Source organism: Patella vulgata, chromosome 3 (genome assembly GCF_932274485.2).
Source record: "Patella vulgata chromosome 3, xgPatVulg1.2, whole genome shotgun sequence".
In the NCBI taxonomy this organism is placed as follows: domain Eukaryota; kingdom Metazoa; phylum Mollusca; class Gastropoda; family Patellidae; genus Patella; species Patella vulgata.
Window position 1 is genome coordinate 13,299,945 of NC_065881.2, and position 26,861 is coordinate 13,326,805.

Consider the following 26,861-nt stretch of genomic DNA (forward strand, 5'->3'; position numbering starts at 1 on the left):
TAGATAGGTCTCTGTGTGCAGAAAGGGTGAAGCCTTCACATACCAAGCGTCAATTTGTTTAAACACAAGTATTCAGACGCACCCGACACGTTTTGAGGAGTTACATAAGGATTGCAAAACTAAATTCCATTTTTCCCAGTTTGATTTATTAAAGATACATTATGGGATATTAGACAAATAGCTGGCAGATCTCGCTATAATAGTTAAAAGCTAGGGAAGTTGCTGAAAATTTCAGTCTAATTGATCTACCCTGAACCGAGTATTTAGCGATTGAATTTTGGGCCTAGTCTTGATTATCATTACTAAAGTAGGTACGATAAAAAAACATAGTCTCGATTATCCATTTTTTGATTTAATCTGAAGCAGCAGACCGGGTTCTAATCCAGTAAATATCGCAGGCTAGCGATACCAGATTAGACAAAGAGCTGGCAGATCTCGCTATAATAGTTAAAAGCTAGGGAAGTTGCTGAACATTTCAGTCTAATCTACCCTGAACCGAGTATTTAGCGATTGAATTTTGGGCCTAGCCTTGATTATCATTACTAAAGTCGGTACGATAAAAAACATAGTCTCGATTACCCACTTTTTTATTTAATCTGAAGCAGCAGACCGGGTTCTAATCCAGTAAATATCGCAGGCTAGCGATACCACCGAGAGTTGATTATTGTCTGGATAAGTTAATTAATGTCTAATGAATAATTTAGATAACATTTCAGGCCTAAAAAAAAACCCTGCAATTGGCAGAATTAGCTATTGCATAATGTATGTTATAATTGTATAATTGACAAATATATACATTGAAAGAAGAAAATATTCGCTAAAAAGGATTTGCAAGAAATAATTAAATCTATAAAAATAATGACTAAGCTTACTGATTTATCATTATTATCACAGGGATGCAATACTGCACCCTGCTATAAGAGGACCCGGGGGTGATCGAGTGATCTAACACGTGTGCTTTAGACCATAAGATCTGTCATTGAGCCATTACGTGACGTGGTTTCGATTCCAAGCTTGTGCGTGACAAGGGGATGGTCGCCTGTCGAACCTCGTGGGTTTTCTCCGCTTCGTCCGAATCCCCTCATTGCTAAAGATATCCACTCGCAAGCGAATTATTGAAATAAAATTCTACTATAATATCTCATTTTTAATTTTTTAAAAATTGACCAGAAAGTTCCGAAACGACGGAACTAACCCATAACTAATTTATACTTATTGACCTTTGATGTCACAGTTACATAACATAACCGTGATAATAGTCTTGAACATTCGGGTAATTTGGAATGTAGAAATGATCAACCAGTGACAATTTTCCTTGAATTGTGCCAGTCACATACCGGCACTAACCACAAACTAAGTCCAATGTTTTGTGGTATTCACCTCTATTGGCCCATCTTTAAATATTTTGTAAAACATCGTTAAACAAACTCCGAGTTTGGGTTAATTAAAAATAGACGTTTCAAAGCTGATGGTTTAACGGTCTAACAGTCAGACGACTTTAAATGAGTCTAAACTTCCGTCATTTGTCGCATGGTCGCTATGTTTTATTTGCACTTGTATGAAAATCTTAAAATCTGCCGCATTTGTTTCAGCAGTGAGTTATCGAAGTTTGACTTCAAAAAACAAAATCTGGTCTAAAGGTATTATACGACGTTCGGTCAACATCATTCACTCCTGGTCTGGTCGTGTCGCCTTGCCGGCATTCGGTTGGTCGGTCTTTGTAGAAACAACACCGACACTGTCACCGAAACGAAATTTAAATTAAATTAAATTAACACGGATCCCGTGAAGTGGACTTGTGGCGGTGGAACAAAAATCGATTTCCTCAGGAATCATCATTTTGATTTACATAAAAATGATGACAATGTTCAAATGATATTTTCTCTCCATGTGTTGAAGGAAAAAAAGAAAACTCAACTTAAAAGCGCGGGAAAATGGAATCCCCTTGGATTTAAATGTTTACAGTGATTTGTGAAGATTTATATTCGAATTTTCAAAGTTGAGGATCTTTGGTTAACAACTTGAGTGAAAGACGAGTCGAATCGTGGATTGTTGTGGCATGAGGAATAATTTTATTGGGTAATTAAAAACGTATCGTGTTGTACTTCAAATTTCTTGATTATTAATTAAATTAAAACAATGACTAAGAAGAAACCCCTCTATAACGCGATGTTACCGGTATTACGCGGTGTGAACCTTATGCAGTGTTATGTATTTCTGTCTCTATGTGGTTCCGTGTTATCGATGGACAGATTGTATTATATCGGAGCCGTGGAATTAGATTGGAATTATGCGCCACATGGACAAGCTCTGGTGGAAGATCCTATGGACAAGTAAGATATTTTTAACGTCCTTCTGTTTTGCTAATGAACACGGGCATAGACCATACAATTTCGCCCGGACAACCGTGTTAGCGCTTATTTTTCTTCGAATTCCAACTTCCAAGGTTGTTTGCTTTATTGTAAATAATGTGAATGTATTCATTCAGTAATTTAGATAATTTACAAGTATTCTTTCATTATTATAAATACTCATTCAGTATTCTTTCGTAATTATAAATAATTTACAAGTATTCATTCATTATTATAAATACTCATTCAGCATTCATTCATTATTATTAATAATTTACAAATATTCATTCAGTATCATAAATAATTTGCAAGTACAGTGTACTCATTCATTATTTTAAATACTTATTTAGTATTCATTCAGTGTCATAAATAATTTACAAGTATTCAATCATTAATTAAATACTGTATAAGTATTCCTTCTGTAATAAAACAGACATTATGCAAGAGCTAAATGTGACTATTGCAGGTCTTTCCTTGGGGCTTACATTTTATATAAATTATTAATTAGACATTAATATTAACATGACATGACCATATTCAACACTTGATGCCATCTGATGGGTCCGATTTTCAACAGATTTTCAACAAAGGAAATAATGACAATCGGGACTACAGTGTTATTGAAATGAGGATTTTTCGGCTCACACAGATTGAAGTAATTTAACTGAAATTTTCAGCATATTCCCTTTACATTATCTATTATTGCGAGAACTGTCAACTCTTTATCTAAAATCCCATAAAGCCGCTTTAATGTATATGTATTCAGTAAGTATTCATTCGATAACTTGATTATTGTGTTCATTGGAAAATAGGGGTTTGGTTGGCCGAATGGTTAACGCGTTGTGTCATAAGGTCTATCGCTAACATTTGGGACCTAGAAATTGACAAAAGTGGGTCGCAGCGCATATAATAGTGTAATATGAATGTATATGAACTGATTTACATTCAATGGTTTCCGTTTTTACTCCAATTTCAAATCAGTTATGTTCGGCGAAATAAGCCAGCAGTCTCAAGCGAGTGCAAATTTCTAGCGTCTGGTTATTCCAGTCTACATACGCCGTTTGATTTGGTGCAATGTGTCTAGCCTCGTCCCTCGAGTCTCTTGATACAACTGGGACTGAAGCGCATTATGGTACACGATTCGTGTACCAATGGTAAAATGTTCATTTTGTCTTAAATATTGGATATCAAAAGCCCATCTTTTTCCGGTAAGATCACAACATGAATGTTGATTTAATTTGACAAATAAATCGTGTTTTCAATGTTGAAGATTTGGGATGATATTGAGTTAGAGACTTAGCTACTTTAAGTCAAGTAGGGTGGTGTCGATTCGTCGCCTGTCCAATCTCGTGGATTATCTCCGGGTTTCCCGGTTTCCTCACACTGCTAAAGACCCCTACGCACAAGCGAATTATTGAAATAAAATACTGATGTTGTTATCTTGCCGTGAAAATATTTGATCCTAATGTCCAATATTCAAGACACAATGAACATTTTATAACCTGTACATGAGTCGTGTATTCCATGGTTTCGGGTACCATTTGTAACGAACATAGAAAAACATAACCTACAAGACAATGTGAAAAAAATTAGTAGTTATTTGTAGATTTGTATGATTTCAAAAATATCTTATAATTCATATCTTCACTGTTAATACCTCAAATATTGTTTTTACTTTGATTGTATTCTCCAGTCCTTATATGTAGCTCTTGTTTGATCGTATTTGAATAAAATTATTATGTACCCTAAAAACAATTTATGTCTAAGGTCTTAGATTACCCCATGTTGTTTTTCGTGCGACGTGACCAATTTTCTCTTTCCAACACCCACCCAATAACTAACTTAATACGCCCCATAAATGTTGGACCCGCGGTGGCTCAGTGAGTAAGTTTCGGGTTCACTTACCAGGGGTTTCCCGGTGTTGGCTGAGATTTTTCGTGGATTAACATAATATGCCTAAAATATTTATAATGATGGTACCCCGAACATCTACATTTAGTCGCAAAACAACGATGGTTGTTTGGGCCAATTTGCTAACATCTTCACCAATTTGCTAACATCTTCACCCATGTGCCAACATCTTCACCCATGTGCTATCATCTTTACTAATTTGCTGACATCTTCACCAATTTGCTGACATCTTCACCAATTTGCTGACATCTTCACCAATGTGCTAACATCTTCACCAGTTTGCTGACATCTTCCAGACACTAAACAATGTCAACATATTTACACACTCGTGCTGACAGGTAGAAGAAGCCCATCCAGACAAATATCCAATGTTGCCAACACATAATCCTTTTCTAACGATCTAATGAGAAAACTTGCCACAATTTAAGCTCCGTGTCACGATAAAATGAAAAGTAATGGGGTTTAACGTCCCACTTTTCTGCACCGACTGGGCTAATAAAGACGGACCTACGCCATACAGTGTGCTATGAGGGAAATGTAGCCCGGGCAGTAGCGTTACGGCCTAGTCTTATATCGAATTCCAACTGTCAATGGTTCTTTTACGCGCACACCAATGGGATCTCGGTTTTCGTCCCATCCGAACGACTAGACAGTTGTTCTGTACTATTGACAAGTGGGAACCACGCCGGGGGAAATCTCGATGACCTTACTTGACCAACAGTGTGATCGAACACGGGACCTCCAGGCTAGCGAGCCAGCGTCGTACTCAATAAGCCACCGTGACTCCCGTGTCATGATAATGCACAAAAAGTCATCGCCTATGATTTAACACATCGACATTAAACAGACATTATGCAAGAGCTAAATCTGCCTATTGCAGTTCTTTCTTTAGGCCTGAAATGTTTTCTAAACTATTAATTAGACATTAATTAACTTATCCAGACCATAATCAACTCTCGATGTCAACGCTAGCCCGCGATATTTATTGGATTATGATCCGATTCGCTGCTCAACTTTCATTCATGATTTAATTATGAAATGGTAACCGAGACTATGTTGTTTATCGTACCGACTTCAGTTATGATGGTCGGGACTAGGCCGAAATTTCAATCGCTTAATTCACGGTTCATAGTGAATCAATTTGACCGAAATTTTCAGCAAATGGCCTTTACATTCTCGGGTGGATGGCCGAAAGGTCAATCTGATTATAACACAGATCTATATTTCGTTTCGTTTTTTTTTTATAATTTCGATGGCCTGCACTACATGAAGATCTGACGAATTGTATTATAAGGTCGTGTAAGGGGTCGTACGAGTGGCGTGGTTTCGATTCCCCGGTTGTACGCGACAAGGCGTAGGATCGCCTGTCCAACCTCGTGGGTCTTCTCCGGATCTTCCGGTTCCTCCCCTGTTAAAAAAAACCTACGCGCAAGCGAATTATTGAAATAAAATTGAACCATGTTTTTGTCCCGAAATGACCTAGTTTGCGTCGAGTGGACGTTAAACCTCTCCCCCCCCCCAGATTCCCCCCTCCCCCCCCCCCCCCACACACACACCAAACTCTACAGAGATACGACAGGGCAAGCAATGAAATATATCTCTGCAGGACTATATTGTACACGTATACAATATATACAATATACAATACTAGATGAATACCTATACATTATAGAAATTATGGGACGAATAATTATACATTTTATTATTGAGATATATTTATCGAATGCATGTGTGATGGCTACAGAGATAACAACAGAACGCAAATTTCAAACGCATAATTCTCAATACTTAAATATATCAGATTCGTCGGTTCGCCAGAAAAGCGACGAAATATTCGGCCGAATATATCAAACCTGTTTGATTCGGGCGAATCATTCGGCCGAATGACAGTAGACACACTAGGCGAATTTCGACGCCGATTGATTCGGCTGAATCATTCGGCTAGTGTGTCCACCGCTTTAAATAACAGAATGAAAATTGATACGTTAATTAAATTATTTACTCAATATTTGTACGTTATTTAAATTATATACTCAATACGTGTTCGTTATTTAGATTATCTACCCAATACGTTATTTCAATTATTTAATACTTGTACGTTTCTTAAATACTTGTACGTTAAATACTTGTAGGTTATTATCTACTCAATACTTGTACACTATTTAAATTATCGAGAGAGAGCGAGAGAGAGAGAGAGAGAGAGAGAGAGAGAGAGATGGGTTTAACGTCCATTCGACACAAACTAGGTCATTTCAGGAGTAACACATGGTTTAATTTTATTTCAATAATTCGCTTGCGCGTAGGGGTCTTTAGCAGTGGGAGGAAACCGGAGGACCCGGAGAAAACTCACGAGGCTGGACAGGCGACCCTACTCCTTGTCACGTACAACCGGGGAATCGAAACTGACTCAATGACAGGCCTCATGATACAGCACGTACGTGCTAACCATTCGCCCCCCCCCCCCACACCCCACACACCCACACACCCCTATATTTTAGATCTATCATAATGGTGTTAGTGACAGTCTTCATTAACCCAGTCAAAGCAGAACAGTATGATATTAAACCCTATTTCATTTCATTTATTAGTGATTTTATTATTTTTAGATCATATAAATTGTATATACCTATAATGTATTTCTAATATATGTTTTTAGGTCGTATAAACAATTCGCTGAAACAGCGGAGGAAAGAATAGGCAGTGTTTATAAAAAAGCCATGTATAAAGAATATACTGATGATAGTTTTACTGAAGAGATACCCACTCCAGCTTGGCAGGGGATATTTGGTCCAACACTAAAAGGTGAAGATGGAGACAGAATTGTCATCAAATTTAAGAACATGGCCTCTCGACCCTACAGCATGCATCCACATGGTGTCCACTACGATAAAAGACACGAAGGTATGTAAAACTAGTGGGTCATATTGAAAAGTGAGCCACGGTGGCTAAGTGGGTAAGACACTGGCTCGCTAGCCTGGAGGTCGGGTGTTCGATCCTTTCATTGGCCGAGAAAGTTCATCGGGATTTTCCGACGTGGTTTCCCCTTGTCAGTGGTTCAGTACGAAGGGGGAACCCACGGTTGGGCGATATGACGACGACAATTTTCTGTCGTAATGTAAGATATTGTGCCATTACAGGTGATATTTTGTAGTGTATAATATTATAATTGGAATTGTAATATATGGTAATGTAATCGTAATATTACAGTTGCTTTTTATATTGTAAAGTATAATATTGTAATATTACAGGTGCTGTATCGCATATTGTAATTATAATGTATGATATTGTAATTATAATGTATGATATTATAATTGTAATGCATGATATTATAATTGTAATGTATGATATTATAATTGTAATGCATGATATTATAATTGTAATGTCTGATATTGTAATTGTAATGTAGGCTATTCTAATGTATGATATTGTAATTGTAATGTATGCTATTCTAATGTATGATATCGTAATTATAATATTACAGGTGCTTTATATATTGACAAAACGAGCGGTAAACCTAAATATGATGACGAGGTACCAGTTGGTGATATAAACACTTATATCTGGTTGGTTGAAGGTGAATTTGTACCTACAGTAGATGATCCACCATGTTTACCATGGGCTTATCATTCTCATGGCTTTAATGTTATGGCGGATACAAACGCTGGTTTAATAGGAATGCTGGTTACATGTAAAGCAGGTAAGTATCTGAGTAAGGTCCGATTTTGGAATCATGTACTGGCACGAGTTTAGAATCTTGTATTGGCACGAGTTTAGAATCTTGTATTGGCACGAGTTTAGAATCTTGTATTGGCATGAGTTTAGAATCATGTATTGGCACGAGTTTAGAATCATGTATTGCGACAAGTTAAGAATCATGTATTGGCACGAGTTTAGAATCATTTGCACGAGTTTAGAATTCTGTATTGGCACGAGTTTAGAATCTTGTATTGGCACGAGTTTAGAATGATGTATTGGCACGAGTTTAGAATCATTGGCACGAGTTTAGAATTCTGTATTGGCACGAGTTTAGAATCATGTATTGGTACGAGTTTAGAATCATGTATTGGCACGAGTTTAGAATCATTGGCACGAGTTTAGAATTCTGTATTGTCACGAGTTTAGAATCCTGTATTGGCACGAGTTTAGAATCCTGTATTGGCACGAGTTTAGAATCCTGTATTGGCACGTGTTTAGAATCCTGTATTGGTACGAGTTTAGAATCCTGTATTGGCACAAGTTTAGAATCCTGTATTGGTACGAGTTTAGAATCCTGTATTGGCACGAGTTTAGAATCATGTATTGGCACGAGTTTAGAATCATGTATTGGCACGAGTTTAGAATCCTGTATTGGCACGAGTTTAGAATCATGTATTGCGACGAGTTTAGAATCATGTACTGGAACGAGTTTAGAATTTTCAATTCATCATTTCTTTGTAAATATTGAACATAATCGAAGTAAGTATTTGTGTAATGGCATGGTTTTAGAGATTTAACTGGTTATTGCGAAACCCTCAAATTTCGACATATAGCTTTAATGTTATTGGTCCAACTTAAAGTTTCAGACACGTCATCGTCACATTTAAAAGGATAAATCTATATGTTAACGCCAGCTCAATTTTTGTCAAGGTCGCTGATATGTAAATAAGGTTAGGGCTCGTGATTGTTGGCGCGATTGTAGGTTTGGGTTATGGCAAGCATTGGGGCTAGGTCCAGGGTTAGGTTTAAGAATTTTGGGGGAGATGTTAAGTCTCCACATAAGCACTGACCTAGGATGATGAAAAATTAGTTCGTGATATTTCCTAGTTTTATTAAAATACATACAATACATTAGATTTATATACAAAGTCGATGTCACTGTTTATTGGTGTTGGTGGCGCTGATGGTCTTCCTTGGGTGACCTATGACGAAAAATTGAGCTGGCCTTATCATTTAGCACTAACCGATTTAAAATGTCTACGTTCTGTTGTATTTCAGGAAGTCTTGATAAAGATGGTAAACGAAAAGATGTGGACAGGGAATTTCCCGTTTTAATGAAAGCATTTAACGAAAATCAAAGTTGGTATTTTAGAGAGAATATGAAAAGATGTTATTCCGAGTCGGCTTGTAACTATTTAAATAAAATACGGGATTTACCGTTTGATCATAGCAACAGAATGCATTCTATTAATGGTTATATGTTGGGAAATCTACCACCTTTCCAAGCTTGTGTAGCTGATAGAGTTGTATGGTACGTGGTCGGTTTTGGTGGTGAACGGGATGTCCATTCATTCAGCGTGGAAGGAGAAACGTATACTACAAGACACAGGCGGTAAGACTTTCGTATCTTCCATTTTTGAAGAGACAGAGAGAGAGAGAGAGGGGGGGAGAGAGAGAGAAGTGGGGTTTAACGTCAACTCAACACAAACTAGGTCATTTCGGGACTAACATATGGTTTAATTATATTTCAATAATTCGCTTGCGCGTAGGGGACTTTAGCAGTGGGAGGAAACCCGAGGACCCGTAGAAAACCCACGAGGTTAGACAGGCGACCCTACTCCTTGTCACGTACAACCGGGGATTCGAAACCACGCCAGTTGACTCAATGACAGGCTTTATGATACAGCGCGCACGTGCTAACCATTCGGCCATCCAACTTCCCCATATTCTAAAGGAATCAGCATACGCAACCTGTGCACGATACGCATCGCATCTATTTGCCGATTGGAATGATTGTCGGGCATCCAACCCCCTCCATTTTTGAAAATACCCGGAACGACTAGCTCACTAATCAGGAGGTCCGTGTGTTGGGCAGTAAAGTTCCTCGGGATTCTTCAAGATGGCTTGCTAATGTCAGTGATGTTGTAGGTCCCGTTTAGGCTTACACGTTAAAGAACCCTTGACAGTTGGAATTCGAAATAAGAGAAGGCTGTAGCGCCGTTGGCCGGCCAAGAGATACCTCATAACACACTGCAGTATACATTCTCGTAGCACACTGTATGACGTATGCAAGTCTTCATTAATCCAGTCGGCGCGGAAAGAGAGAGAGAGAGACAGAGAGAGAGAGAGATGGGGGTTTAGCGTCCACTCGACACAAACTAGGTCATTTTGGGACTAACATATGGTTCAATTTTTTATTTCAATAATTCGCTTGCGCGTTGGTGTCTATAGCAGTGGGAGGAAACCAGAGGACTCGGAGAAAACCCACGAGGTTTGACAGGCGAACCTACTCCTTTTCACGTACAACCGGGGAATCGAAACCCGCCATTTGACTCAATGACAGACGGTATGATACAGCGCGCACGTGCTAACCATTCAGCCACCCTCCCCCCATTTGATTTTAGTGTAATAATATATTCTTCTATCTCTGATTACTTCAATATTGTAGTTTTACGTGTATAACGAAACTTAATATTTTCAGTATAACATCAGAAGAAATTATAGCTGCAACATTTATATCAGCCACAATGACCTTAACTAAACCGGGTAAGAGATTGGTCTATTGTTCGGTCAACGATCATTATGAAGGTAAGTTTAAAGTAGCTAAGTTTCTAACTCAATTTAATCCAAAACCTTCGACAATGAAAATACGATTTATTTGTCAGTTTTAATCAACACTGATGTTGTGATCTTACAGGGAAAAGATGGGCTTCTGATATCCAATATTTAAGACAAAATAAACATTTTACGATTGGTACACGAATCGTGTACCATAATGCGTTTCAGCGCAATTTGTAACAAGCGACTCGGAAGAACGAGGTTAGACATATTCAACAAGTCGTGTCAAACGGCGACCTCATATTCTTATCTGGAGAGCAGGCGCAATAAATACTATCGGTGTAGACTCGAATAACCAGACGCTTTAGATTGCCATTCGATTGAGACTTCTGGTGTATTTCGCCGAACAAACTTGCTTTAAAATTAGAGTCCAAACGGAAACGATTGAATATAAATCAGTTTATTTACATTCATATTACATTATTATATACGTTGCGACCCATTTGTGTCAATTTGTAGGTCCCAAATATTAGCGATTTAGCTCCTTTAATCTCTTAAATAATGTCACAAACAGAATCTACGATTATTTGAAACTTCCAGTTGTTCATTATTAAGTACGTGTTGCTGTCCGAGACGGAGGTGTTCAAGTACACTGTGCACCTAACCGCGTGCAAGTTGAGCTAAGCCACTAGTTTGAAGTTTTAGCCGCTTACATCGACGTCGGATGAATATCCGTCGTTCTAGTCCCCTTGTGACGTTAGTCCGGCGTAGTTTCCCCATGTCTGTGGTGCAGGACCGAGGGCCTGACAAGGACAGTTGTCTAGTCGTTCGAATGGGACGACAAACCGAGATTCTCATGGCATACTGTACGGCATATGCCCGTCTTTATTAACCCAGTCGGAGCAGAAAAGTAGGATGTTAAACTCCATTTCGTTTCATTTCATTTCATTGTGACTAAAGTTTTAGTAAGACTGTAGTTGACTTTAAAATAACTTGTCTGCGATATCAGTCAGTATGTCGTCGAAATGACGTCAAACAAACCAGCCTACGAAGCATTACCATCGTGATGGCCGGCCTCACTCCATTCTAACCCTATACCGTGTATGCACCTAATGGAGCAGAAATATTGTCTTTGAGCTTCTGACTTTATCAGATTCTTGACAAATTCCCAAGGACCCCCCACCCACCTCCCCCGCTGCATAAATTCCCGAACACACCCCTTATCTCTCCCTAGGTGGAAGCAGAAGTTAAACCCCACAAACCAAAGTTTAATATAGAATTAGTATAACAGGATTTCATAATATGTTTTCATTATATTTGGGAGCCGCGGTGACCCAGTGAGTAAGACGTTGGTTCGCTAGTCTGGAGGTCTCGGATTCGCTCCCGATGTTGGCCGAGTAAGTTACTTGGGATTTTAGGGCGTGCTTTTCCTTGTCAGTGGTGCAGGCCTGACAAGGACAGCTGTTCACATTGGCGTGTACCCTTGACATTTGGAATTCAAGATAAGAGTATAGGTCGTTGCGCCGCTATCCGGACAAAATTTCTCCCATAGCACACTGTATATCCTATGCCCGTTTTCATCAGCCCAGTCGGAGCGGAACTAATCCCATTTCATTTCATTTTTTGTATTTTATTTGAAGATGGTATGAGAGAATATCTGAACGTTGAACAATGTGGTGTAGATAACCTGGATGATGACACCTCCCTAGATGGAAGGACTCGATCATACAAGTTGATGATTGTAGAAGATACATGGGATTATGCACCATCCGGTTATAACAGATTCAGTGGTAGGACTTTAGTTGAAGAGTGGAGGTATGTTATATCATACAAACAAAATGGGGTTTAACGTCCTACTGTTCTTCTGGGTTAATGAAGACGGGATAATAGCATGGGGGGGGGGGGTAACATCCACTCGACACAAATAGGTCATTTCCGGACTAACACAAGTCCGCTTGCGCGTAGGGGTCTTTAGCAGTGGGAGGAAACCGGAGGACCCAGAGAAAATCCACGAGGTTGGACAGGCGATCCTACGCCTTGTCACGTACACCGGGGAATCGAAACCACGTCAGCTTACTCAATGACAGACCTTATGATATAGCGCGCTCATGCTAACCACTGGACCATCGAACTCCCCCAATCCGCCATATGACTGCCAAACCATAAATATTCAATAGTTGTTATAATTTCGAATATCAATAGTTGTCTTACTGATACTGCTAGCCTGGAGGTCGGGTGTTCGATCTCTGCATTGGCCGAGAAAGTTCGTCCAGATTTTCCGGCGTGGTTCTCCCTTGTCAGTGATACAGGACGGCGGGCCTGACAAGGACAGCTGTCTAGTCGTTCGGATGGGACGAAAAACCGAGATCCCGTGTACACATTGGCGTGCACGTAAAAGATCCCTTGGCAGTTGGAATTCGATATAAGAGTAGGCCGTAGCGCCGCTGCCCGGGCAAAATTTCCCCCATAGCACACTGTATGGCGTATGCCCGTCTTCATTAGCCCAGTTTAGGAGCAGAACAGTAGGACGTTAAACCCCATTTCATTTCATTTCATTTCTTACTGATACTGGTCCTGAATCGTTGCACGGACGCCGAAAGTTATACCTAGACAAATGTCGGTAATGCTGAAGGGGGGTTGGGATGGCATAGTACTCTAAAGTGTCGCGCTTCGACCTCTGGCAAGTCGGTCACCTCTGAGTTGTGGTTTCGATCCCTGGTTTGAGCCTTTGTGGCTTGAAGATAAGATGGCGGTTCCTCCTCAACCTCGTGGGTTTACTGTTGGTTATTCCGGTTTCCTCCAACACCAGAAAAGGTCCATGCGCGTGCGCTAAGCATAATAGCTTTTATATTTAAATATTTTCCATTCTCGTATTGTTCTAATAGTGCCATAGACCCGCTTTTCCAGTTGCATTCTGTGGTGCTATGTAAGTATGATAAATTATTATTATTTTATTGCTAATATTTTTTTAGTATAGAAGCTCAGTATTATGCCGGACGGGCAGATCGAATTGGTAGTCAATATAAGAAAGCCCTTTTCCGCGAACCAACAGACGATTCGTTCACTCAGGCTAAAGCGAGGAAAGTATCGGAGGATTCTCTGGGTATACTTGGACCGTTTATTAAAATGGAAGTAGGAGAAATACTAGAAGTAGAAGTTATGAATAAAGCAACAAGAACATATTCCTTCTATCCCACTGGATTAAGAATGGTTGGTGTGGATTTCACAAACAGAAACAGTGGTAAGACAATAATTATTTTAAATAAGGTTTCTCTGACAGGATAATCTGGTTAAAACACAGATCCTATTTCATTTCGTTTTTATAGTTCAAAATTTGTCTTTACTACACTTGGATCTGGAAGAGATGTTATTTAATTCGTGTTCTGAATGGTGTCAGGGATAAGCCAATGAAACGGTCTGTTACGGCGAGCTTTAGGCGTGTTTTTCACGGAACACTGTGGGTAATCCACTTGTAACATCAATGCTGATTGGTTAATCAAATGTCTGACGTCATAGGGTCATAAGTCGGTCTTTAGACCCCTGGCGTGACCTATCGCTATATCTTGTCAGATCTTCATGTAGTGTAGGCCATCGAAAGTATAAAACAACCGAAACGAAATATAGATCTGTATTTTAATCAGATTGTCTTATAGGACTGGAATGGAAGATTTCAAAAGTATAAATCATGCCTGTATAACGCCTGGGCGTTAGATAATAATGTCTGTCATTGAATCAAGTGACGTAGTTTCGATTCCCCGGTTGAATGTGACATGAAGTAGGGTTGCATGTCAAACTCCGTGGCTTTTCTCCGGATTATCCTATAGATACACGTAACGACTGTCGTTAAACGGAGAGAGAGAGAGAGAGAGAGAGAAACGTTTATTTCGGACAAACATACGGCCTATTTTATTTCAATAATTCGCTTGCGTGTAGGGGTTACGTACAAGAGGGGAATCGAACCCACGCCACTTGACTCAATAACCCAAAAAATCTTTCTCTGATGAGTTTCAGTCTACCAATGTGATCAAAGTAAACTGACGTATTTCTTAAAACATATTTAGGTGGCTGATCTGAAATAATTTCTTATTTTGCAGATGATTTTGTTTCGGTCCTCCAATGTAACCGAAGTAACTGGTTTATGTTTAACGTCCTACTGTTCTGCTCCTAAACTGAGCTAATGAAGACGGGCATAAGCCATACAGTGGCTATGAGGGAAATTTTGCCCAGGCAGCGGCGCTACGGCCTACGCTTATATCGAATTCAAACTGCCAAGGGATCTTTAACGTGCACACCAATGTATACACGGGACCTCGGTTTTTCGTTCCATCCGAACGACTAGACAGCTGTCCTTGTCAGGCCCTCCGTCCTGCATCACTGACAAGGGGGAAACACGCCGGAAAATCCAGATGAACTTTCTCGGCCAATGCAGGGATCGAACACCCGACCTCCAGGATAGCGAGCCAGTGTCTTACCCACTTGGCCACGTGATCCCCTTGTCTCAAATACTTTTGACTTATACAAATTGTAATAATCATATTTTCCAGGTGATTTTGTAACAGTGCCTATACAACCCGGTGAGAAACATACGTATAAGTTTTATGTGCCGGATAAAATGGGACCAACGCATGCCGATCCAGATTGTATTACTTACACCTATTCGTCTATGGTAGACAAAGTTAAAGATGTTAATTCAGGTCTAATAGGACCTCTTGTGGTCTGTAAAAAAGGAAGTCTGGATGAAAACAACAAACAGGTAAGTCTATGCTAACAATATAGAAATGAAATGAAAATGGGCTTTAACGCCCCACTCTTCTGCTCCGACTCGGCCAACACGGGAATCGAACCCGCGACCTCCAGGCCAGGGAGCAATCGTCTTACTCACGTATAGCCACAGTGGGTCCCTTTATAGAATGGACTGATCAATGGCAGCTCTTTATTTTAGTACTCTTTTCTATAATATACTACTTAATTTTCTAGTATTAAATGGATCCCCACACACCCCGCAGTGTTTCGTTTGATTAGAGATAATCCCACTTAACACTGCTGTAATGGAAGCAAATGTCTGTTCCAAATTATGACTTGTCAATAGTCCGATTAACAACCAAAAGCTAACTGCGTAACAATATTATTATGCTTTAAACAGAGCTCCAATTTGGACCAAATATGTTTACATAACGTTACGTCATGACTCACGATTTTATTATGCCCAATAATGTAGGGTGACCCACCATAAATAAATATCTCCATATATCTCGACAATTACGCCACAATATTTATATATATGCCAAGCCTCAAATCAGTTTCACACAATTATAGTCACTAAATAAACGATCATGTTGTATTTAATAAGCTATGACCATTAATCATCTATAAATAATAGACTGAAAACTGGTTCCAAGAGTCGTCCATAACATCCAGACACTTTTGAGTAAAAGATAGGTTACGTGCCCTTGTTTTGAAATTAGTCTCGCTTAACCAGTCTATCGACCATTCTACGTCTGATTGACAGGTCGGGATAATCAAGACTACTTTTTTACGAAACATAACTGAAAGCTAGAACAAGAAATTGAATTTAGAAATAAGCACGTTAGGTAGCTCAACAATCGTTTTAAGAAGCTTGTAAAAGTAAAATGAAACTACTGCTAGTATCATGTTCCTGTCTAACCCGGGTGATTCAGAGATATTATTTGTACTAAACCAAAAAATGCCGCTCTTAACGGTACAGTTAATGATAAAGCGATTTAAAAAATGAAACGAACGTAATTTCTAAATCTGCTGTAATAACCAAGAAGCTTAATTTTACTGCTATTCAAAATCGTCAACAATAATTTTTTTACGGCTGTAATAGTTGATAGATTTGTAGAGAATTGCACGTGCCATGGCTATTTATAGTATCATACTGTCAGTAAGTTGGTCTCGGCACGGCGAATGTGCACGCTTCAGTGGTAGTCTCGAACTATCAGCGGTGGACTGTATTTCTGTGAGTACATGGGTCACCCTATTGAATAGTGAATAGCAGAACATTGCAGAAAAAGTAATTGCTTGACACACGAGGCTATCAACACGGATACAATGTTAACAATACTGTTTGGATACGAACATACTTTCACCGTTTTTAATACCTTAAATCACTGTCCAAAGTTTTAGGGAAGACCCCAGATTAAACGAAGGCCTGTCATGTTGCTGTACTTGTTACAGATTTGATTGAACGGGAAGAATAGACACACTCCCTCAAAAGCACAGGTATCAGAAGCCAATCCAGCAATGGCGAGAGAGATATTTCTTGGTCCATTGCTCCAGGAATATGATGGATAATAAGCTATGAATATTTCGTTTAGTAATTATTTTAGTAATCTATGACTATTTTGTTGTTTTTTATAGGAAAGAACGGGTATATGATTATAAACAATGAATTATTTTATAGCGTTGAATAAATGATGTAATATTTGATTTTCAACACAAATATGGATCATTAAGGAACCGTTTATTTTAATAGATGTTTTATTTAAAGAATAGAATGGTTCAAGATATAGCCCTATTTTTTTTTAGGGTGGAATGGTTCACGATATAGCAGTATATTTTAGTTTAACAATCTATAAATATTGTATTTTCTAGCACGACATGGATCATGAAGTAGCCCTGTATTTTAGTAATATAGATGAGAATTTATCATGGTATTTATGGGAGAATATTAATAAGTATTGTATTCCTGATAGAGTTTGGTATTTGGATCCAGGTTTCATGGCATCAAATCGAAAAATGAGTAAGTTGAACACCGTAGGTTCAGGTCTTCTCTGTATTGGGCTATAGAGCCAAAATAACAAAAATACCCGACCGATCCTATTTTGAGGACCCATAACTCGGTCTTGATGTGAAATCTGTAGTCAAATTCCAGGCCTGAACCATCGTTATTATTTTCCAGAACCTTACTCAGTAATTAAACTATAAATACCAGGAAATAGATAAAACGCAACTTACAAAAAAAAACAAAAAAAAAAACGATTTTTCGACCCACCGACCAACCCATCCTATTTTTGGGCGCCACGTAACCATAAACAAAGACATTTATTTTCTTGGTCTAAGTTCTAGAGTCTAATTTCAGATAATTCCACTGTTGGGCTGTAAGTTCAACAGTCTATGTTTAGATCTTCCCTCTGTTGGGCTTTATAAGTTATACAGTCTATGTTCCACTGTTGGGCTTTATAAGTTATACAGTCTATGTTTAGATAATTCCATTGTTGGGCTATAAGTTATACAGCATAGATCCAGATCCTCCCTCTATTGGGTTATAACTTCTTCAGCAATAGACCCAGACCTTCCTTCTATTGGGCTATAAGTTAAAAAACATAGATCCAGAACTTTCTTCTATTGGGTTATAAGTTAGGTCTAGATCTCCCATCTATTGGACTGTAAGTTAGACGATGTTGTGGCGCCTTACTAATTTTATTAAACAATAATTCCCTAATAATAATAATTTCTGCTTGGACACGAAGAAGATATGAGTTTAGTCTCATTCGAATTCTTATTTTAATGAAAAATTGAAGTTAGAATATTTTTTTTTCAGCTGTGAATGGTCGAGCTTACTCCAATCTTAAAGGAATTGAATTTTGTCTGGGTAATAAAGTAACGTTCCATATATTTGCTAAAGGAAGTGAATTTGATGTCCATTCGATATATTTTCACGGTTTGAATTTTGCGTTTTATAGAACTACACGTGACACGTTGAAATTATTCCCGGGAACAACAGCTACAATAGAAACAACTGTTACACGACCGGGTAAATATGGATTAGATTTAGAAATTTAATTAAACAATCGCCATTCGCAGATAAACTCCGGTGATTGACGAAGGCGATCATAGTACAATGGGGATGATTTCGTCTCACGTCATGATATTGATAGAGAGAGAGAGAGAGGTAGAGAGAAAGAGGGACAGATAGACAGACAGGCAAAGAGAGAGGGGTTAACGAAAGAGGGAGAGAGAAACTAGACTAAGATACGTTTCAATTTCATTTCAATAATTCGCTTGCGCGAAAGGATCTTTAACAGTAGTGGGAGACATTAAGACCAGGAGAAACCCCACAGGCGACCCTGCTCAATGACAGATCTTTTGACCTAAAAAGCAGCGTTAGGCCAATGTACTCACCCCCCCCCCCCTCCGCCCCACCTCACCATTATATTGATAAACTGTAACTGGGCATTGTCTATTTTATTAGTTTAAATAAAAACTTATATTCATAATGGCGTCAATGTCCTTATGACGTCATTTAACATACTGACCCACTTCCGATAAAACTGCGTCATTGTCATCATGACGTCAAATGGCCCACTGACCTACTGACCAATTTAATTACGTCATTATCATCATTACGTAATGTTCATCAATATTTTTTGAAAATATCGTCTTAAATAATTCTGTATTATTACAGGTATTTGGGCCATTGCTTGCAGAAATAATTTCCATTATACACGTGGTATGACAGCTACTTATGAGGTCAAAGATTGTGGTGGCTTTTACCAGACGCTGAAGAAGCCATTTATGCCCCGACATACCAGACGTTATTTTATAGCAGCTGTGGAAATATTGTGGGAATATGCTCAATCTAAAACATCTCCTATTACTGGCGAATCACTGACGAAGAAGTGGAGGTAGGAATCGCGTATCACGGATATTTTATAGCAATCTTACTCAATTTTATATCGTTCCCCGTAAAATTTTAATGATTTATTTTGTTTCGTGTGTAAAATTAAATTTTTTCTCGTCCACTCAACACAAACTAGGTAATTTCGGGACTAACATACAGTTTAATTTCATTTCAATAATTCACTTGCGTGTAGGGGTCTTTAGCAGTGGAAGGAAACCGGAGGACCCGGAGAAAACCCACGAGGTTGGACAGGCGACCCTACTCCATGTCACGTACAACCGGAGATTCGAAGTATGCAGTGTACTATGAGGGAAATTTTGCACGGACAGCAGCGTTTCTGCTTACTCTTTATTTCGAATTCCAACTGTCAAGGGGTTATTTTATCGTCCCATCCGAACAACTAGGCGATGTCCGTGTATCTAATACGATATTTGAATGTAATATTTTGTTTTTGTTTTTCAGTCCGTCGGAGATTTTTGTAAAAGATAACGATAGATATATCGGTACCAAATATTACAAGGCCATTTATAAAGAATTTACAGATTCCTCGTTTGAGCACGAGGTTGAGAGAACCGGAAATGCTGAGCATCTGGGATATCTGGGACCTATGATACGAGCTGAACAAGGCGACGTGGTGGAGATTGTCTTTAAAAACATGGCGTCACGGCCTTATTCGATACACGCTCATTTAGTGAGCACCGATAAAAATAATGAAGGAGCTTTATATTTTGATAAAACTAGTTATAAAGACGATGACCGAGTTCCACCTGGTGGATTTCATGTCTATAGGTCAGTATTGGAATTTGTATTATTTCTTAGAGCCGCGGTGGCTCGGCGAGCAAGACGTTGGCTCGCTATCCTGTATTGATTCCTGTATTGACTGGGGGGGGGGGGATGGATGGCTGAATGATAAGCGTGCGCGCGCTGTATCATAAAGTCTGTCATTGAGTCGACTGGCATGGTTTCGAATCCCCGGTTGTACGTGACAAGGAGTAGGGTCGCCTGTTCAACCTCGTGGGTTTTCTCCGGGTCCTCCGGTTTCCTCCCACTGCTAAAGATCCCTACGCGCAAGCGAATTATGTAAATAAAATTAAACCATATGTTAGTCCCGAAATGACCTAGTTTGTGTCGAGTGGACGTTAAACCCCATTTCTCTCTCTCTCTCCCTGTATTGACTGGAAAAATTCTTCTTGTTGGTTGTCTGGCAAGGGACAACGTATATTCGTTCGGGGTGCAGTCTGGTTGAAATACAGATTTATATTTCATTTCGTTTTTTAATAATTTTATACAGTGGCCTACACTACATGAAGATCGAATCGAACCAGTTGTACCGGGAGGTCGCGTCAGGGGTCATGCGATCGGCTTTTGACCCTATGACGTCAGACATTGATTAATCAATCGGTGTTGACGTTTCTAGGGGATTACTCACAGTTCCGTGCAGAGGACGCCAAGAACTCGCCGTAACAGACCATTTCATTGGCTAATTCCTCACATCAACTAGAAAGCCTGTTATATTACAACTCTTCCAGATCCTAGAGTTGTGAAGAAAAGTAAAACGAAATTTTGAAATATAAAAATCGAAACGAAATAGGATCTGTGTTTAATCAGATTGGTTCGAACGGGACGAAAAACAGTGGTCCCGCATGAACATTGGCGTGCACGTAAAAGAACCCTTCACAGTTAGATTGATAGAGGAGTAGGCTGTAGTGTCGGTATTAGGGCAAAATTTCGCTCATAGCACACTGCATGGCGTATGGCCGTCTATATTAGCCCAGTCGGTACAGGACAGTAAGACGTCTAAACAATCTACGTCAAATATACAAAAATAGAAGTCACCGTGGCTCACTGGGTATCGACGGTGGGTAAGACGCTGGCTCGCTAGTCTGATGGTCGGGTGTTCGATCCCTGTATTGGCCGAGAAAGTTCATCCAGATTTTCCGGCGTGGTTCTGCCTTGTCAGTGATGCAGGACGGAGGGCCTGATAATGACAGCTGTCTAGTGGTTCGGATGGTACGAAAAAGCGAGGCCCCGTGTACACATTGGCATGCACAATGATCCCTTAACACTTTGCATTCAATATAAGAGAAGGCCGTATTGCTGCTGTCCGGGCAAAATTTCCCTCATAGCACACTGTATGGCGTATGTCCGTCATCATTTTAGTCCAGGTCGGAGCAGAACATTAGGACGTTAAGCCCCATTTCATTTCATTTCCACTTGGTACGGTGCTGTCTAACTAATCCGGTAGTCCCAGATGAATATATAGGTGCTGGCCCAGAAACTTCTGTGGGATTCGACACCGTGGCTGGCCCCTGTCAGTGATGCAGGGCATTGGGCCGACTGGCAGCAGAAAGCATCTACTAGTATTTGTTCGGATGGCACATACAACCATCATCGGCAGCACGTTAAAGACTCCCTTAATAGTTAGAAATCGAAATAAGTTCAAGCGGAGACCTTGGCGCTGCTGTGGCTGGCTCACTAACTAAAATATCTGAGCCTCGTTGTTTATTGTAAGATGTGCAGTATGAAGAACTTTACAAGAAAGGGGCTCTAGTTTTCCGATGGGACAAACAATCGAGACATCACGTTAAAAAAAACAGCAATAAGAGCAGGTCGTAGCGCACAGTAAGGCCAAAATCTCCCCCTTAGCAAACTTGTGCAGAAAAGAAAAAAAATTAAAACTTAATTTATTTTCAAGTGAAATCGATGTCTTTATTTGGTATATTTGGCTATTGTTGGTAACGACGACATGTTTAAGGATATATCTCCGTATTTTAAACTGTTTATGTATGACAAATATGTCAAAACAAACAGACTCTAATATACTCAAAGAAGGGGTTACGATTTCTAATACAACGGTCCATTTACTTTAAAAAAGCATATTTGTTTTAGGTCAATACTATTAACAACTTGTGTTACTGATTCGACGATTACACAAACAAAGCAAAGAGCACGAAATGGCGAAATCATATAAATTTTTATGTATATTACGCGACTCCCAACGATCTTCAGAACCATTGTGGGGTCTATAATAAACAATAAATGATGTAATCCCTAATGAGGACCCGACAGCATATCTTTAACAATATCCGTTTATTTATTATGCCATATATGTGGTAACTTACCGACTATATATTTTAGTCGTTTAGTGGTCTAGAGTGCCGCGCTTCGACCTCTAGCTGGCCGGTCACCTCTAGTTTGCGGCTGTGGTTTCGATCCCTGGTGTGAGCGTATGTAGCTTGGAGATAGGGCGCCTTCTCAACGTCGTGGGTTTACTCCGGGTACTCCGGTTTCCTCCCACAGGAAAGACCCCTGCGCGTACGCTAAGATAATAAAAAATATGACTTGTCTGCGATATCACCTTCGGTGGAAGCGGACGTTAAACACTAAGAACAACAACAGTCTACCCCGGTGTTTCACGAACGTACAATTAACACTAAAACATATTCGTCGTGTATTCCCTTAACCGTTAATCTGCCATCCCTCTATATCTACAGGTTTTACTGTAACCTTTGACCCCCCCCCCCCATCCCTCTATATCAACAGGTTTTACTGTAACCTTTGACGTGCACGTAAAAAAACTCTTGATGGTTGGAATTAGAAATAACATAAAATTTCCCTCGTAGCGTACTGTATGGCACATGTCCGATTTTATTATAGCCCAGTCGGTCCAGAACAATAGGATGTTAAACCCCATTTCATTTCATTTAAGAGATGGCTAATCCCAATCGGCACCACAGAGGTATTGTAAAGGCCTTCTTATACCTCTGTATTGGAAGACTGACCTTTATAAGTTCAAGTATATGACGTCACATCACGGGGCGTCCATCATTGGCTCTATGACACGGGCATTGTTTACATAAAACGTTGTTGCGTTAACTGGTCCGGGAAAAATTGTGCCTTTTACGCATTTTATATACCCATTTACACTAAATAGAAATCTAGATGTACTTCAAACCCATTTATTTATTTTTCTAATACTTCAAAAAAATCTTTTAGAATTTAATTTGCAGATGGAAAAAGTTAATATTACGAGCTCATTAAGCCGCACCGATGTCAGCCCTCTCAGTGATTGTAGAGGCCTAACGAATATTCACTACTGATCAGTGTGGGCTAATCCATTGTAAAAGGGGAAAAAAAACTCATCGCCAAATGGTGCAATTCCATTGAGTATTTACAAAGATATTTTTATAAAATAAAATTTGATACAATAATCGGCATCCTGTGTAGACGGTTTGTCAGGCAGGACTCAATTTAATTTGATTGAATTTTAAGCCGGGGGTGATATTATTTGGGTTTTATTTTGTTATCAATATGAGTTCAGATTAGAGTGGATCGAATCCTTAAAAAAAAATACAGATATTGCCTAACAAATGCAGCGACTTTAACAAAATCACTGGTTATCTCGTTGTATTCCTAGAAGCACATAATCTTGCCTTTCCTATTCTATGACTGCCCCGCGTTCATTGAAAAGCTTTATGTTATCGATATAAAGATACCCCCCTCCCCCCCCCCACCCCAAAGAAAAAAAAGACGTTCTATCCATACTGCCATTTAAAATGGTCATGTTATGTATGTGTGACGGCGTAGGAATAATCAGTGAGTTGTGTCCAGTTGAAAGGGCCTTTATTCCCGATCATCTAGTGACACGAAGTTTAGTTATATCGTTACCATGGTGACGGCGAGACTGGTCTTTCCATTCCCTTCACGTTTTGTTTTACATGTATTAATTCTATATAATTTTTATTTTCCAGGTGGGAAGTGAAACGTGGACCCAGTGAAGGTGACCCAGATTGTATTTCTTCTCTGTATTACTCCTCAGTCAATGCCGCACGTGACGCTTATTCGGGCCTGATTGGTCCTTTAGTTATCTGTCGACCCGGTTTAATGGGAGAGAACTCTAAAAGACAAGATGTCGCAAGGGAATTCTTTCTCTTATTCGCTGCAACGAATGAAAGCATGAGCTGGTATTTTCCCAAGAACGTGCGCGAGTTCGCTCCATCACGTATGGATAACGGTAGAATCAGAAACGATCGTTTATTTCTACGGCATAACTTGAAGCATAGTATAAACGGCTTTATCTATCAGACAGTACCCGGTCTCGACATGAACCAGGGGGATCGCGTCGCCTGGTATTTTGCAGGATTCGGCGCTACAATGGACGTTCATTCAGTACATTTTCACGGTAACGGGCTCATAGAAGAAAATGACGGTAGTCATATTATGGATGTTTTAAATGTTTATCAAGAGACGTCCGCGAGTGGAACGATGGTGGCCGACAACCCGGGTCAATGGCTGCTGCATTGTCACGTGAGTGAGCACTTGGCGGCCGGCATGGAAACTACTTACATGGTTCATGCATCTACAGCATATTCATCAGCAGATATGTTGGACGGCGGTTCTAATTCCGCTAGTTCAAATCACGAATCATGGGATAAGAGTGACGACCAAGATGTCGACAACAATCACAATCATGATAACGACAACAGCCACGACCAAGACCAAAACCAACACATTAGGGCAGGTGCAACCGAGGGAGATGGAGCAGTGTGCGTTCCATCAAGAAAAAAATAAATACCCTGAAATATTTTTGGGTATTAGGGAGGGATATTTTCTAAGCTTTTATGGTTTCTAAAATAGAAATTTCAATGTTTTTGTTTATTTAAAAAAAAAACAACGTAATTTCATTCATACAAATCTTGTAATTATTAAAATAGGACCTGTCAACCTCAGAGAAAATTTAATGTAGAAGGCGGGGAAATTAACTATCATTATTGTTTCATGGCAAAATTATGCTGCTATTTTGGTACACCACGAGATTTTTTTATGTTTGCTAGTTGTCATTTATTTCCCCTGTGACATAAAGTCAATTATACGAAGTGATTGATATGTTTAGGATCCTTAGCGCGGAGGATTGAAGGTAATTTAGAGATCTTTATGAATGAAATCATGTTCGAGTTTTTGTTGTTAATCAATAAGCGATTATTGCCATCCCAGTGTTGGCGCCACTATTTCTTGTACAGGTCTTTTTCGGTCATTATTTATACTATTATCTAAAATTGTTTCTGTAAAGCTTGTAAAAAGTGGTCGCAACTTATAAAAACCCATTCCGGGTAATCGTTTAGATACCCATTTTCACCTATTAAGATCGTGCTACCGCCAACACAAAATAATTTTTATGAAATCAAAACCTCGGCCACATTTGATAATAAAATACAGATGCTACATCATCACATTAAACGAATTGACCAAGTGACAAAAAAAGAAAATGGTCTGACATTTCCGCGCGTCGCTTCCTGGTTACATCCTCAATTATTCTCCATTCAATTAAATTTTGAATTATTAAAGCCACATTAGGTAGGATAAAATAAAGAGCTGACAGTACTTGCTATAATAATAGTTAAAAAATAGATAATCAAAAGGCAGTATGCTGAAAATTTCAGTCCAATTACTTCACTCTGAGCCAAGGAATCGGCAATATACTTATAGGCTAGCCTCGATTGTCATTAATACCGTTGTTACGATAATAAACAAAGTCTCGATTATCTATTTTTACGGTAACCACATCCACTAAATATCGCAGGCATCCGAAAGCATCTAGAGTTGATTAAGGCCTTGGTAAGTTAAATAATGTCTAACTGATAATTTAGATACCATTTCAGGCCTAAAGAAAGGCTAGCAATAGGCAGATGTAGCTCTTCTTGCATAAAGTATGTTTAAAGATGCATTATGAAAGAGTTAAATTTGCCTTTGGTTCTAGCTTCAAATGTCATTTAAATTGTTATTTAGACATTTATTAACATGCATGACAAGATCATAATCGGATGATTCAGATGTTGAATGGATTGGAATAGCCTCGTCATTTAATGATAAAATGAGTAATTGAGATTTTGTTTATTATCGTGCAAACTCAAACACTCATAAAATCGCACAGAATAAATTAATTTGACTTAAATTGTCAATATATTCATTTTTAATTAAGATTTTTGAACTATTATAGCAAGAACGGCCAACTCTCACATAATGTATTTTTAATTACAAGTAAACTTCATTTGATTTGGAAAGAAAAACGAATGTCAGTATGTGACTTTTTTTTAACATAAAAACCCTCCAAAACTTAATCTTCTTTTAATTGTACGTCACATATATTTTTGCTTTTGTTCCTGGAAATTTACTTCAACAATATCAGAACCATTATTAAAAAGGACACGGAAATTAGATGTAATTCACATAGACTGGCGCCAGTGATATATTAGATTAATGCAGAGTAACAGTAAATGAATGAATATTATAATTAAAAAACATGGAACGCAAACGCACCAATTCACTTCTCTGATCAAGACACGAGCATCATCATCGTCGACACGTGGTATGTTTATATACCAGTATGTTATTCCATTCCAGATATAGGTTACACTGGGTATTACTTGTCTAACGTTAATTAATCTGATGTTGTTGGTTTCATCGCATTATTACCACCCAAA

At 39.0% G+C, this 26,861-nt stretch overlaps 1 protein-coding gene across 1 annotated transcript; it reads left to right on the plus strand.

Moving 5' to 3' along the window:
• Positions 1–1,567: 1,567 nt before the first annotated feature.
• LOC126816143 (hephaestin) lies at positions 1,568–26,249 on the plus strand. Its single transcript, XM_050542355.2, has 13 exons — positions 1,568–2,333; positions 6,919–7,163; positions 7,744–7,959; positions 9,237–9,570; positions 10,660–10,766; positions 12,377–12,551; positions 13,709–13,977; positions 15,281–15,489; positions 17,352–17,499; positions 18,301–18,513; positions 19,165–19,384; positions 19,843–20,169; positions 24,132–26,249. Exons 1-13 carry the CDS (start codon positions 2,140–2,142, stop codon positions 24,949–24,951), a joined length of 3,477 nt encoding a protein of 1,158 aa, XP_050398312.1. The 5' UTR covers positions 1,568–2,139; the 3' UTR covers positions 24,952–26,249.
• Positions 26,250–26,861: the final 612 nt, after the last annotated feature.

Coding starts and splice junctions, on each gene's coding strand:
- LOC126816143 (XM_050542355.2), top strand. CDS start 2,140: ATGACTAAGAAGAAACCCCTCTATAACGCGATGTTACCGGTATTACGC. Junction 9,571..10,659: donor TATACTACAAGACACAGGCG/GTAAGACTTTCG, acceptor TAATATTTTCAG/TATAACATCAGAAGAAATTA. Junction 19,385..19,842: donor TCACTGACGAAGAAGTGGAG/GTAGGAATCGCG, acceptor TTTGTTTTTCAG/TCCGTCGGAGATTTTTGTAA.